Below are 15,632 nucleotides of genomic sequence, written 5' to 3'. Positions count from 1 at the left end.
TAACTTTAAAATGTGAAAGGAAAAATACAGTCTATCTGAATGGGCACCATAAATTCACATTATTGCCACATACATATTCTAGTGTGTGTATCAATTTATTTGATGAAAAATATATTAACAACAACAAAACCAGATAACTAAATAAATAATCCTTTCATCAGCCCCTGATTTCTGCCATACTAATGCTTTGGTGAATCATCAAGGGGAGTAAATTATTCATTATAAATTTCAAAGAGAAGCCTCCATTGAAAAAGCTCTGCTACTGGTCCTTCTTGGAACCAACATCAAGAGAATTCATTGCAATCTCAAATACTGCAATAAAATAGAAGGTGAGAGGCAATCACTCAGGAGAGGTGTCTAGAATGAACTGAGCTTAGGGAGCTACATCCCAGCTGAGTGAGGTGTGTAAAGACAGTTATTAATATTTTGAATTACACTTGGAAGGAAAAAGATTAATCAAGAAGTTGCATACAAATGTCAGCCAAGGTTTCAAAAAAAGAAACCTTTAATCTATTTCTGATGAAGAATATGCAAGTTTTTTAACAGTAGCCCTAGACATGATCACTATATTATAACTTTATAGAATTAACAAAACCAGATGTAGAGTAAGGGTTTGAAATCTTTGGTTATCTTAAGTCTTATTTCATACCAAAGGACCTCAAATAAAAACCATTCAAAATGAACAGAGTTAACAAATCTAATTTGTAGTGCTTCATAATAAATTCAAGTTCACATTACTACAACTTTACACGAATAATGAAGAGTTAAATCTCATGATATAGGGTTTATAGGAAGGACTCTAAAAAAGGTTACCACAATGTTATCCCTGGTTAACTGTCTCCAGCATGCTAGTTAAAACTGTCAATACTACCAGTCAGTCATAATTTATCTTTAACTCTTGACTCATCTGTGCTAATAAATTTATAGTAGGGAAGGAAGAAAATACTGGAGGTAATCTGGCAGTGCCTCATGTATCCCTAACTGTGTATCTTTGTGTGCTCTAGCTGGATACTAACAGTTAGGATTATACGATGGTATACTCTTTGGCACTCTTTGGCAATGGTTTTCCTTGGCTGCCAGAAGGACATCATTTAGATCTAGTGAGGAATGATTCTTTGTCTTCTACTTAGCTATCTTCCACTAAACGAACTGGAAAACATCTGGATAACACTGATTTTTGTGACTAAGTCAGTGTTTAACTTAATGAATATAAAGACTTCCTTCTCATTAAGGAACATTTCCATCTGTCTTAGTCATGATTCAAGGTACAATGCCTAGTGCTTCTTATTTAGTGTCAATACCAAATATGAACTTAAATTTACATCAAACAGAATCACCTCTTTAGTCCAACCAAGAGGATATCGATGCTCCTAGAGCTACTGACTTGAGTATCTATTGCATACTTCTTATGTGCTAGTCATCATGCTAAACACTTTTCAGTTATAAAATTTAATCCCCATTACCACCCTATGAGGTAGATCTTATTATCCTAATTTTACAGATTGAGAGCATGAAACCAAAAAAGATAAGTAATTTGTCCAATAATTGATTTAGAAAGCTGATTCAAGAGCCATGGGACAGATTATTTGCTTCAGGGTAAAATACATGTAAAGACTAAGAAGAGAGGTGAATTTGGATAGAAAATAAGATATTCTTAAAAACTATCACTCTCCTCTTTCCCTTATTTCCTCCAATCCACAATTCTCACAGAAATGAAACATTCAGGAGGCAATCTCAATAGAATAAAGATCTGTAGGAGGACAGATTCAATGTGGTCAAGGCAATTTAATTTAAATGGATATAAACCAACTAGGCCAAGACCAGCAAGTATCATTTTTGGTTTTATAGGTCCAACAAGTTTTATTGATCAAAATATTCATTTGACCCAATGCTAAATGTTTTGAAAATAATACCCCAAAGACAAAGACTCTAAGCATTCAACTTAATTGCCTTAGCACTTGGAGCTAACAGGCAGAGTCCTATGTAAAATAGTATTCACTTAAGTGTAAAAACCTGTAGGCAAGGCTAACAATAAGATTATCTGCAGGTAGGTGTTAATGAGGCCATTCAGACAGATGAGGTGTCAACAAGGTCTGGTTATTGGGGAGTGAACTTGGGTTACTACTGTGCGGTAGGGAGACAAATTCAGGATCTAGACAGGCAGTCATAAAGCTGTTTGATATATTAGGAGGGGAAAAAAGGCAACTATCTTATTACTAACATTTGAAAGAAAAGTGAAGTATGTGAAGATTTTTCTAGATTGGAGTCAAATATATACCATTTGAAAAAAAAAAACTGCGAAAAGGATGTATTGAAAAACAATCTTTCACAATTAGGCTAAGTTCTCTTACTCTCCTACTCTTTCCTTTAAAGCCAGAACTTAATACTTTTCCCTATAAAATTCAAAGTTACAATAGAATTTTATGCTGTTATTCTTAGAATGTTAAACATACAACCTATAGAAACCAAACATTTCTTTTAAATACAATAGGTAGATAGAATTTAAGATTATAATTTTCAGGTAGAGATTGTATAAGAGAGCACACTTACTACCCAGTATTGCAATAAATTAGTAGAGGCACAATAAATATAATCTATTAGTGGATTATAATAATATCACTACTGTTTAATAATGTGCTAATAAAGAAGCACAATTCTCAGATGACGGCTAATGTCTGATGGCTACTTGGATACCAAAACACCAGAAAATGCTTCTTTGAAATATATTTTTATTACATTTTTTGTTGAGAACTGGATAGAAAAAATGCTTGGAAGAGGATGGTATGCTGGAAAGCTTCTGCCATCACTTTAATATCGAATATGTAATATTACTTATTTCTTTAAGGTAATTTGAGCTTTAACCTACCTTTGGTAATTGCAAGTGGCTTTTCTCTGAAATCTATGGCAATTTATTTCCAGCTTTTTAATAAATTTGTAGGGTTTTTATTTTTGAAGTTAAGGGGATGGAGTAGAAAGTAATTTAATTTGCCAATTTGGAACATTTGCCTGAAAGTTTTGGCTTTTTATTTGTGAAGGCTGATCAACCATGGAAGTAATATGTGTGGTATTAAATTAATCCACTGATAGGAATGTATGATCTCTTAAACATTTTAGAAATATTACAGTAATTTTACAATTTATTAGACATTTCAATTAAATGGGTTATAAAGGAACATGGCTGGCTTTAGGGCCCTTTTAGCACACCAGGTATCTCACAGTGCTCCAGAACTTGGTTGAGTAACACCCCAGAGTATTGGTATTTACGGAATTTACTAAATACCAAAGGAAAGCTATATCCATTGCATAGACATTGTCAACTATGAATAATAGATATTATTTGTTTTAGTTTACATCTTGATTTAAAATCCCACTATGTAGCCATTTTTGCTTGCAGGAAGGTTATATCTAATGTAGTCAATAAAAGAAACTAAGCACCTACTTAATATTTAGTGTTTTCTTGTGAAAGGAAAGCATTATTTGCAGAGTCACTCAGTGACTAATTTGAAGTATTAAGTTTGGGGCACCATAGGGATGGCAAATAACGGGTCTATGCACTTCTATACTCCTTCTCCCTATCAGCCACAGCAGACCTCACTAATTCATCCTGGTTGTCTTTCTGTCTTAGATACTAACGACAGTCTTGACACATGGAACAGCCTCGGACTTCTATCCAACAGAACCTTCAAGGTAAGTATGAACAACGTGGTATATTCTTGGAAAGACCAATACACTGATGATCACAGACTTGGGTTATAAATTCAGCCTTGCCAATGAGGAATTAAATGGCCTCTGGTAGGTCATTTAATTTCTCTGTGGTTTGTTTTTATTCTGAAAACATGTCAGTGAAAATATAAATATCTGATGCTATAGATTTATTCTTACATCAGTAGAATAGAGATTTTTTTTAAATGATATAAGTAGTTTTAGATAAAGAACAAACACATATTAGTAGTCTAGGCAGCTCACTCTTCAGTCTAATGAAAACAATTTTTTCCATTGGGATTATTTTAGGAAAAAGTATTACCAAGTAGAAATATTGCCTTTTCCATTTTTAATGCACTATTTTCTTAAAATATATTTTTGGATGAATCTTTATTAATAAGTTAAAGTATACAGTTATTTTTGAAGTTTATCTTAAATTTATCTTCCTTGAAAATATAGAGCAAATACTTAGAAAATAAAATTAGCTTTGTCCTTCCCATAAATTTATATCATTTCAGCAAACATATCACTGGTTTTAATATTTGTTTATTTTTTTTTTTAGTATTTTTTTCAGATATTATTATTACCAAGAAACTCAGGAGGGGTAAACACTTTAGGATTAAAATGAATGAAAACCAAACTAGATAACTTCACGTCATTGCAAAACTGGTTTTAATGTACAAAATTCATTACTAATCCTCTGCGTTCACTATTTCCATAAAATAGTATATGGTATGTTGTTTCTACTATTTTCGTTTGGATCCAACATTTTAAAAAATACTTTGGTTATATATTTTCCACAGATAGCATTCCATCTTAATTTGACTCTATTTTTATTGAGAAAAGCCTTTCTTTTTTTAAACCAAGGTATGGAATTAGAAATTTCTTCTTTATTCAGAAAGATACTACTTATTTATAAAAGTCTTAACTGTGGTGTGTTCTATCAATTATAAATTAGGAAATATTATGTATAGAGTCTTAAACAAATTTTGAGTGACCAATTTAGGAACACTCTAGTCCATGAAAACTAAATAATTACCTCAATTCTTAAGGAAATAAACAAAAATTCTATATGTGAAAATATATGACTTACATAGTTAGAGATTCCTTAAGAATACAGTTAGTATCCATGCTAAATGGAAACATGAAGTTGCTCTATTTAAAAATTCCTGAATGGCCACTTCAGGGTTGTAATTCATTTCCAAGGCTAACTGGTATGTGAATTGGGTCATGAAAGCAATTTTCATTGAATATTATAGTCTAAAGAGACAAATTATACTCTAGTGACAGAATGTATTTAAAAAGAAAAGGCCTTGGAATATTTATATGGTAACTTGCAAGACACAGAACAGCAACTTTCCCCTAAAATATGTATATATGTATTGTATCTATTTGTAATCTCTACATATTTTTTTGCATGTCAACACTATGTCATCAAACGATTCCTAAAAGCTTAAGTAAAGTGTAGTAGTGAGTCAACCATTTGCCTTTATATATTTCAGGTAAATCTTAATGCCATCAACTCACAGAAACAGTGAAGTGTCTATATGATGAAATATAATTGAAGAGAGAATACAAGAAGTAACAGAGAACCAACTAATTACATTGGTATCTTAACATTAATCATCTCTGATTATCTGTATCAGTGAAAGGGAGTGGCTAATAGAAAATCACAGATAATCTACTCTGTGGTACTGAGTCTATGGTTTTGTGCTTAGTAGCTGAATTTCTAATTGCCCAGTGTAACTTACTGCAAATGTGTTGTGAGGATGCCCATCACCAGAAGAGTGGCCACAGACACATAATTTTGTTTCTGGAAGCAATTCCTAGATTAAACAAAGAGAATCAGGAGTTGGCTTTTTTTCCCTCCCAGTCTTAAGCCTTATACTAATAATGTACATTTTCATTAAAAAATTTTTTTTGGATTATCATCTTGATAGGTGAACATAGATGAGACTATTCCGCCTTTGTGTCACGGTTATTAACAGTAGAGATATAAAAAATAAAAATAACTTGGCAGATGCAAAGTTGAATATTTGAACATAATGAATTAACCACTAACCAAAAAATTTCATGGTCTACCATGATCTTGACTCAGGAATCTCACTTCCCATTTCTGAGCTAAAATTATGGCCAACGTTAATGAATACTCCTATAAATTTAAATGGTGCTATGATTTTAGAGTATGGGATGGTATTTGTCCTTAACACTTTAATTACCTCTTTTTGAAAAAGCTATTGACCTGTACTCAACTATAACCAATACAAGTGAACATAAGTCCTGTCTTGACGTGAAATGTGAGAATAATCACAAGAGTTTCTTTAACTAAACTGCCCTGGCCATGCATTACTATAACACAAATATTGCCATTAAATATATATTTAATACTATGGAGCCAAACTCTATCATCTCTATTAAAACCTGTTGAATTGTGCCACTTGCATTGAGAACTACTCTATATACTCAACTGTATAGTTTGCATTTTCATCTGTAAAAGCAAAGTGATTATTTATTGATAAATGACATGGAATGTCATTTTTTACTTAAGTAGCATTAGACATTTCAAAGATTTTGTCTGAAGGGCAAAAGGATTACACTGCATTTGAATAGACCATGTGACAACACATCCTTAGACTTCATGTATGATATGAAAGGATGATCCCCATTCATAAGATACACAAGGGAAATTATATCAGAAAAGAAGAAAAGCAAGGATGGATGTGGTAGGGGTGTCAGGGAGTATTTGTAGTGGTTTGATGCATGTAAATATTACATCTTATAAATAATTCTTTTCAAATACATCTCTGAAGTTCAGGGTCTCTGTTTAAGAAACGGATTGTATATGCTTTACATGGCTACATGCCATTTTCTGCAAGATAAGAGCAAGATTAATTCAAATAGGAAAAATGGCTTCCAAAATAGTCTTGCCATTCGTTTCCTATGAAGAAGTATGTTACCTGATACTGGCAGATGAGGACTACGGGGGAAAAAAAAAAAAAAAAAAAAAAAAACGTTCAAGTTATATTTTACTGTCAGAATCCAACAAACACGTTTTCATCTAAATTATTTTGTCAACAGCCTTGTAGTACCCTTGCTAACCTTATTTGGCACCAGTGCATAATTAGATACACAGGGGTGTGACTCCAATTGAAGGTGTTGGCATTGTAGCACTCTGTGAAAATATTAACTATGAGGTTAACTCCAATTTTCTCTTCTTTAATTAAATGCACATGGTACTAATGAGGTAACCTACTGTTCCTTGATAGCACTAATTAGCTAAGAGGAGAGTACACTCTCACACTGCAATTTAAACCTAAAAATAAGGTTGAAATATGCTAATTGCAGGCAATTTAAAACACTACAAGTTGAAGAACTAGTCATAATAAGAGAAACTGACTGCTTTACAGCTAGGCAGCTGTAACTTTGGTTAAAATCAAAACAAGCCACACGATTTTTGGACTGCTATTTAACAAGGTCAGAAGCATCCTAAAAAAATGAAATGCTACTCTCTACCATAGCAATGAACTACCTCACAAAAAAATCCTCAGATCAACACTCATCTACATAAGACCAAAAATAAATGAGCATCACCAGAACTCCAAAAGTGCCATGACACTATTTACATGTAATACTAAAAACTAAACTCCATAAATAAACAACATCACCCTAGATTCTTTCAAGAACACCCAAATTAAGTAAAATATTGTAATTTGTGTTACCAGTATACTACACAACATATTGGAGTGATGAAGATTAGCCATCTCAAATTGTAGGGTCAGAAGGGAGGATACAGAGAAGTGTTAAGTCTCAGCATTCGAGGAATATACAAACAGGAAATTTCCAGACAATGTACAATCACAGTGATAAAAATACACAAAAGATGCTATGGAATAAAATGGTGTAGGTACCATTTAAGGATATCAGAAGTATTTCATTATAAGAAGGAGATTTTTCACTGCATTTCTCTACAGATAGGAGCTGTGGGATGAAAGTAGCCTGGAGCTTCATGTTGAGAAAGAATGTTCTCCATTCTTAGCTCAAGTGACTTAGAACTATAATTTCAATAAATCTAAATATAATCCAAATATAGTTTCTTTAATTGCTTCTCATTTTCCAAATATGATTTCAACTGATAAACAATGAGAAAAACTTTAACATAAAGCAAGATTCTGAAAGACCTTCAGAATCGTTAAAATATATGTTCTCATTGTGCAGAGTATATTTTAAATATTTTGTATTTTTAAAAATATTTGTTTACTTATTTTAAAGAGAGAGAGAAAGCAGGGGAGGAAGGGTAGAGGAACAGAGAGAGAGGGAAAGAATCTTAAGGAGACTCTCCGTTGAGTGCAGAGCCTGATGTGAGGCTCAATCTCAGGACCTTGTGATCATGACCTGAGCCAAAATCAAGAGTCTGATGCTCAACTGACTGAGCCACCCAAGTGCCCCAATTTTCATTATTTTTTTGATTTTGTAAAATCATAATGTCATATTTTTATTAATCAGAAACTCTGACTAACCAAAACACTCAAATCAGAAACTTTGAATAACCAAGACAATGCCAAATCCTTCTTGTTAACACAGACAGAAATGAAGCACATTAAAAATTAGTTTATCCTTAGGGACAAAAGAGATATGAACCGCCCCACACTGAGGACTCACAGTGACCTTTTTGCCTGTGTCATTTTGCATGCAAAATTATAAAATATATGACGTTTAAACAATCAAAAGAGTTGAGCAAGCAATAAAAACAGAGTTACAAAGCAAGATTTATGAAAACGGAAAGCTAATTTGGTCTTAAAGTTTACTGGGGCACCCGGATATTTCAGTTGGTTAAGTGACCAACTCTTGATTTTGGCCCCCCAAGGTCATGAGCTTGGGGTTTGGGATTGAGCCCCAAATCAGATGCTGTGCTCAGCATGGAGTCTGTTTAGGATTCTCTCCCTCTCCTTCTGCCCCGTACTCCCCTGCCCTGCAATGTGTGTGTGTCTCTCTCTAAAACAAAACAAAACAAAAAAAACCCTTAAAGTTTACTGAAGAAAGTAACAGAAGAGAGCAAATCATTTGAAAAGTAAAAGCTTTTAACTCCCAACTAGCAACTCCTGGAGTTAAAAGTATGTGAGAATAAATTTTGCACTACCATTAGCCCATCACCATGTCTTGCCAAAAGGCCTAGTTGAAGAAACTGCTTTGAAAAACCCACCCAGCTTCTTCTCCCAGCTGTCCTAGAGCTTTCTACAACAGAAAGTGATAGAATATTGGCAAGAGAGGCTAATAAACCTCTGATCAACCATGCTTTAACAGATTCATGAAGTTGCAAGTCTGTAAAGGAGTAGCAAGGAGAATGAAATCAGACAGTTATTTAGAAATGGGTCTCCTGGAGGCAACCTGACATATTCCAGCAAATCACAGGGAACTACAATGTGAATGGATGTTTTAAGTGTTTGCATCTGTTTCAAATAAGCACCAAAGAACCTTTTAACAGTGAAAAGGCCAAGACAGTACACTGGAACGAGCTTTCAATATTAACTTCAGAAAGAATCCATTCTTTAGTTAAATATGGATCATTGTAATTTCTGCTAAAACAATAAAAATAAGTCATTTAGTGTTGAAAATAAAAATATTAGCTCTGGAGACAGTCTGACGGGGTTCAGATCCTGACTCAACACTTGTTAGTGGTGTGACCTTGAGCAAATTATTTAGCCCCTCTTGGCCCCTCTCTCTAGACAGGGGATAATAAGGAACACCATCATAAGATTAAATACATTAATTTGTGTTGAGAACAGTGCTGGTACTCATATACTTTATGTTTATTAACTTTGTACTTAATAATTATTAGCTCTCATTACTGCTTCAGAACAACATTCAGATTTTCTTCAAATAAAAACATTATTAAAGTCCTACTGTGTATGTATTATTACATGCTGTAAAGTATGCACAAATTCCGAAAATGTTGTATCTGCACACAAATAGCTTTTAGTCTCTCATTAGACTTCATGATACAAATCAAAGCCTCTTTCACATAAATAAAAAATATTTTAGCTACAGATACACAGGTGAAATATCTGTACTCTGAAAACTACATAACAGTGTTAAAAGAAATTGAATATGACACAAATAAATGGGAAGATATACCATACTCATGGATTGGAAGAACTAATATCATTCAAATATTACCCAAAGTAATCTATAGACACAATGCAATCCCTATCAAAACACCCAGAGCATTTTTACAGAATTAAAACAAATCATCTTCAAACGTATATGGAACCACTAAAGTCTCAAATAGCAAAAGCAATCTTGAAAAGGAAGAACAAACTGGAGGTATCACCACCCCCAGATTTGAAGCCATCCTACAAAACTACAGTAATCAAAACAGGATGGTACTGGCACAAGAATAGACACAGATCAATAGAATGGAAAAAACAGGCCAGAAACAAACCCACACTTAAATGGTCAATTAATTTATGACAAAAGAGGCAAGAATAAACAATGGGAAAAAGAGAGTATTTTCAATAAATGGTAAAACTAGACAGCTATATATATAAAGAAAAGAAATTAGATGTTTTTATGCCCATAAAATAAAAAAAAAACTCAAAATGGGTTGAAGATCTAAATATAAGATCTGAAACCATATAACTCCTAAAAGAAAATATAGGCAGTGAATAGTTGGACATCAGTCTTAGCAATACATTTTTTTGGATCTGTCTCCTGCAGTGAGGGCAAAAAAAAAAAGAGGAAAAATAAACAATTGGGACTACATTAAACTAATAGCTTTTGTACAGTAAATAAAACAAAGAGTCAAAAAGGCAACCTATTGAATGATAGGGGATATTTTCAAACAACAGACAATCAAATTCAGAACACCTGAATAGATATATTTCCAAAGAAGACATACAGATGGCAAACAGACACATGAAAAGGTGCTCAGCATCACTCATCAGGAGGGAAATGCAAATCAAAACCACAATGAGATGTCACTTCATACTTGTCAGATTGGTGAGTATCAATAAGACAAGAAATAACAAGTGTCGACAAGGATGTGGAGAATGGAACCCTTCAGGCACAATTGGTGAGAATGCAAACTGATGCAGTCACTGTGGAAAACAGTATGGAGGTTCCTCAAAAAGTTAAAAACAGAACTACTACACTATCCAGCAATTCCACTTCTGGATCTGAAGAAAACGAAAACACTAATTTGAAAAGATAGGTATGTTCATTGCAGCATTGTTTTTAACAGCTAAGACATGGAAGCAACCTAACTCCTGTCAATAGATGAATGGATAATGAAGATACGGTATATGTGTATACAATGCACTATAGCTCAACCATAAAAAAGAAAGAAATCTTGCCATTTGCAGCAACATGTATGGACCTGCAGGGTATTCTGCTAAGAGAAAGAAACCAAACAAAGAAAGACAAATACCATATAAGTTCACTTACCTGTGAATCTAAAAACAAAACAAAACAAACAAAAAAAGAAAACAAAACAGAAAGAGATTCATAAATATGGTGAAGAAAGTGGTGGTTGCCAGAGGGGTGGAAGGATGGGTAAAATAGGTTAAAGGGATTAAGAAGTACAAAATTCTAGTTGTAAAATAAAGAAGTCCCAGGGACATAAAGTGCAGCATGGAAAATAGAGTCAATAATATTGCAATAACTTTGGTGACAGATGGTAACTAGACTTATCGTGGTGATTATTTCATAATGTATACAAATGTTGAATCGCTATGTTGTACATCTGCAATAAATGTTATTATATGTCAATTATACTTCAATAAAAATAAATATATGTATTTTTCTTTTTAGAAACCTGATGCAGCAAAGCAAATAATAATAATAATAATAATAATAATAATAATAATATGGATGTATTTGCACTCAGTGACACAATGAAGTGACTTCCAGGAAAGAATACAATTTTTTTTGCAAAGTTGGTGGAGGTATGTGTTTCACAGAAAAATAGGCAAAAATAATATATTGATCTTTCATAACACATGGAAATGTTTTAAATTATAGTTTGCTTCTTGAGATTGGCTAAAGCTATGCTCAAATTAAAAAAAATTTTTTTAAGATTTTATTTTTTTTAAGATATCCTTACACCCAACTTGGGGCTCAAACTCACAACCCTGATCAAGAGTTGCATGCTCCACTGAGCCAGCCAGGTGCCTCTTTCTTTAACATGTTTAAAACCTAAGCATCTGGGGCTTCTGGGTGGCTCAGTTCATTAAGCATCTGCCTTCAGCTCAGAACATGATCTCAAGGTCCTGGATCAAGCCCCACCTCTCTCCCCTCAGCAGAGAGCCTGGTTCTCCCTCTCTCTCTGCCCCTCTCCTCCACCCCACCTAATGCTTACATTCTCTCTCTCTCAAATAAATAAATTCTTTAAACACACACACACACAACCTAAGTATTTTATAGTATTTGAAGTACAGTGATACCTGAATGGAACCACATCTACATTTTAAAGGTACAAAAAAAATCTTTTTTTAAAGTGTTTAGCTTCACTCAGCATAATACCCTCCAGTTCCATCCACGTTGAAGCAAATGGTGGGTATTTGTCGTTTCTAATAGTGAAGTAAGTCAGTCGGAGAAGGACAAACATTATATGTTCTCATTCATTTGGGGAATATAAATAATAGTGAAAGGGAATATAAGGGAAGGGAGAAGAAATGTGTGGGAAATATCAGAAAGGGAGACAGAACGTAAAGACTGCTAACTCTGGGAAACGAACTAGGGGTGGTAGAAGGGGAGGAGGGCGGGGGGTGGGAGTGAATGGGTGACGGGCACTGGGTGTTATTCTGTATGTTAGTAAATTGAACACCAATAAAAAATAAATTAAAAAAAAATAAAGTGTTTAGCTAGTTAAGAAGTATGGCCACTCTTGACATGGTATAAGATAAGAACAAAATTCAATGGCTGATTGGCTTTTCTTCCACTCCAACTCCTAAGTTTGTTGGTTCGGTTGGCTGTTTTGAGGCCATTCATTATATCTGATGGAAAGTGCCTCCAGGACAAGTGTGGCCAGGGTTGAACCAGCATGTTTTTGTGTTGGCTTAGCAAATACAAATTCCTTCATCCTTCTCCAGCCCATGTTTGAACAACAGATTCCAAGCTGCCTAGCTCTGACAGAGGAGGTGAAGGGAAGAGAACTGATACCTGGAAAACATTTTGTGTATTCCCTAAATCCAGTGGGTCAAAGTAGTTGGTGTTATTTGGAGTCAGTAGAGGAGAAGTGGGGAGGACCAAGTCAATATGAGCACATGCCTTAAGACGCCATTCTTCCTTTTTTATCCTGTGGCATAGACTGCAAAACCCACATGATCTTGAGGAGAGCATGATGCGCCCATTAAGGAATTACTTTGCACAGAAGGGAAATGGAAGTCCAGGGAGCTGAAATTATTTACAAAAAGCCATGCTTTTACTTATTTTTTTAAAAAAAGATTTTACTTATTTATTCATGAGACACACACACACACACACACAGAGAGAGAGAGAAAGAGAGAGAGAGAGAGGCAGAGACAAAGGCAGAGGGAGAAGCAGGCTCCATGCAGGGAGCCCGATGAGGGACTCGATCCTGGATCCCCAGGATCAGGCCCTGGGCCAAAGGCAGGCACTAAACCGCTGAGCCACCTGGGCTGTCCACTTTTACTTATTTTTAAGACTTCTGTACATTATATATCCTACTGTACAGGTTCTCAAACTTTAGCATGTAAAAGAATCTCTGGATAAGCTGTTATAATCACAGAGTCAAGGCCTACATTTCTAGAGATTCAGATTCAGAAGATCTGGGCCTGGGTGCAGGAATATGCATTTTAACAAGCATCTTGGTGGTTGTGATCTGGAGCTTCTATGATCCTATTTGGAGGAACACTGTCTTTTGTGTTCAGGATAGTTGTGTGACAGGTAACTTTTCATTCTTTCATTCTACAATTTAGTCAGTCAACACTTTTTTTTAGTAGGTGGCCATTGTCTTCCTCTAGATACCACAAATATTTGGAGGATGTGAAATTTTAAAGTACTTAATATTAATCAATTAAATCCACCGAAATTCCTAAAATAAGATTTGATCCCCATTGCATGGTGAAAAAGTACTGAAGAATTAAGAGAAATTACAGAATATAACAATGTTGAAGTCAGATTTTTCACCCTGTTTTTGTCAATCCTGTCTTATTCACCTCAGAAAGCTGCCATCATAACTGGCACTAATTGGCACCCTTGTTAGAAATCTCAGCAGAGGAGCCAAGAATAGAAAAAATATGGACACCTCTCACCCACAGAGCCCAGCTGTCTGCACAGGTGAGGCTGAGATCAAGGCTGGGGTAGATGACCTGGCTGCTGCCTGTGAGAAGGATAAGACCTACACCTGCTCGCTGACGATGTAGACAACCTCAATCTCCAGGGATGTTAATCAAGTCTCTTTCATGTGCCTGAAGTCACGGAAAAACAAAAGATGCCCATAGTGCTCCTACAAGTGATGTAGTTATTATGTTTTAAGAGGGAAAGAAGGCAGCAGTCAACAGACACTTCTGCCATGAGATACTCCTGCAGATACGGGTGGAGTATTGTATTTTTTGCTAACTTGCGGTATGCTTGTTTGCTTCATTCAAGAAAATCATTAAAGCTCTTCTGGAAAAAAAAATAGGGAGCTGGATTTCTCATGAATGTCTGGAGGGCAAAAGACAAAGCTTTAAACATACAGTAATTATTTAATAGATAAAATGGACAGATTCTATGTATAAGATTTTTTTCTCCTAAAAAATTATATTGAGCGTATTGGGTATGTTGAGGTCATGCAGAAATCACTTATGCAAACCTAAAAATAATAGCCCTTAATTTTCTACTCTTCTTTTTTACTTTCTAGTTAAAAGAATGCAGATGTCTTTTGCTACCTTGAGTTAGGGGAGGTAATATAAGGTCAGAAAATGCCATGGTGAAACAACTTTCTCTATGAAATGAGAATGTACAGAGCAGTGGTCCTGTCTACCAGGAAAGGGCATGTAGGCGCTTAAAATGTATCTGTTGATGACATGGAGGCTAATGGCTGACTGATAGCTTGTTCACTAGTTTATTCACCATTTAATGATCACGTAGTATATGTCACTTATAATAAAGAGTTTGACTCCATTTCTTATTTTGACTGCTGACTTCTTTTTAAGCCTCAACGTCCATTTCCTCTGTGGCCCCACATCTGGGCAGAAGGCACATGTATGCTCCTCCTCCTTTGCCACTGTAGGGAAATTTATATCCCCAATCAAGGGACCTTTTCCCCAGCCCACTCCTTAGGTCCTGTAAAGATCCAACCTGTTCCCTCTAGTTTCCCACGCCAGCCAGGACCTGGCTTGTGTTCAATCAGCTCTCCCGAGGAGGAATAAAATTACTTGTGTGAGGAATAAAATTTCTTTCAAGTTCTCTTGGTGTTTGGAGTGTCATGAGCTTTGACATTCGAACCAAATTTTGGGTGGAGATCCTTCTCACTTCTGTGGTACTACATCAGTTAGTTAGCATACAAAGTCAAGTGAGAGTAACTAACCCAAAGAATTTAGAGTCAAATTGGGAAGACAAACTACTAATGATTAGGAACGTATTAAATGCTTTAACAGATGTATGCACAGGGTGCTATGGGAGCATAGAGGAGGGACAGTTAAGGATCTTAGACTAGGTGATAATGAGTAAATGTTAGTATACAAAACGGGTATGTGGTAGGTGGAGGTAGGGAGTATTCGAGATCAAAGGAACAGCCTATATGAGGGCTGAAAAGTAAAGGATCCTCTGCTGTATTCAGAGAAACAGATGGTCTAGCAAGGCCAGAGGGAAGAGAGGGTGTCAGGGACGAGGACGGGAAAAGAAGATCTTCAAGAGCATCATGTAAAGCCAAGTGGTCTTCATGTGCACCAAATTTTTCATCATTAAATGTGTACACCATCTGCCTT

At 35.1% G+C, this 15,632-nt stretch overlaps 1 protein-coding gene across 22 annotated transcripts in view; it reads right to left on the bottom strand.

The window, feature by feature from the left end:
* FOXP2 (forkhead box P2) overlaps positions 1-15,632 on the bottom strand; it is a 554,671-nt gene that overhangs the window by 114,405 nt on the left and 424,634 nt on the right. For 18 of the 22 annotated variants that reach the window (XM_049093828.1, XM_035698685.2, XM_049093821.1 and 15 more), the window contains one exon: positions 5,454-5,528. The exons of the other annotated variants lie outside the window; for them this stretch is intronic. In XM_049093828.1, the coding sequence (XP_048949785.1) occupies positions 5,454-5,528 (75 nt within the window). The remainder of the gene's footprint in view (positions 1-5,453; positions 5,529-15,632) is intronic. 22 annotated transcript variants of the gene reach the window in all.

The sequence above is a fragment of the Canis lupus genome, chromosome 14 (genome assembly GCF_003254725.2).
Source record: "Canis lupus dingo isolate Sandy chromosome 14, ASM325472v2, whole genome shotgun sequence".
Lineage (NCBI taxonomy): Eukaryota > Metazoa > Chordata > Mammalia > Carnivora > Canidae > Canis > Canis lupus.
Note: the sequence above shows the minus strand (reverse complement) of the source record. Positions and strands in the feature narration are given on the sequence as shown.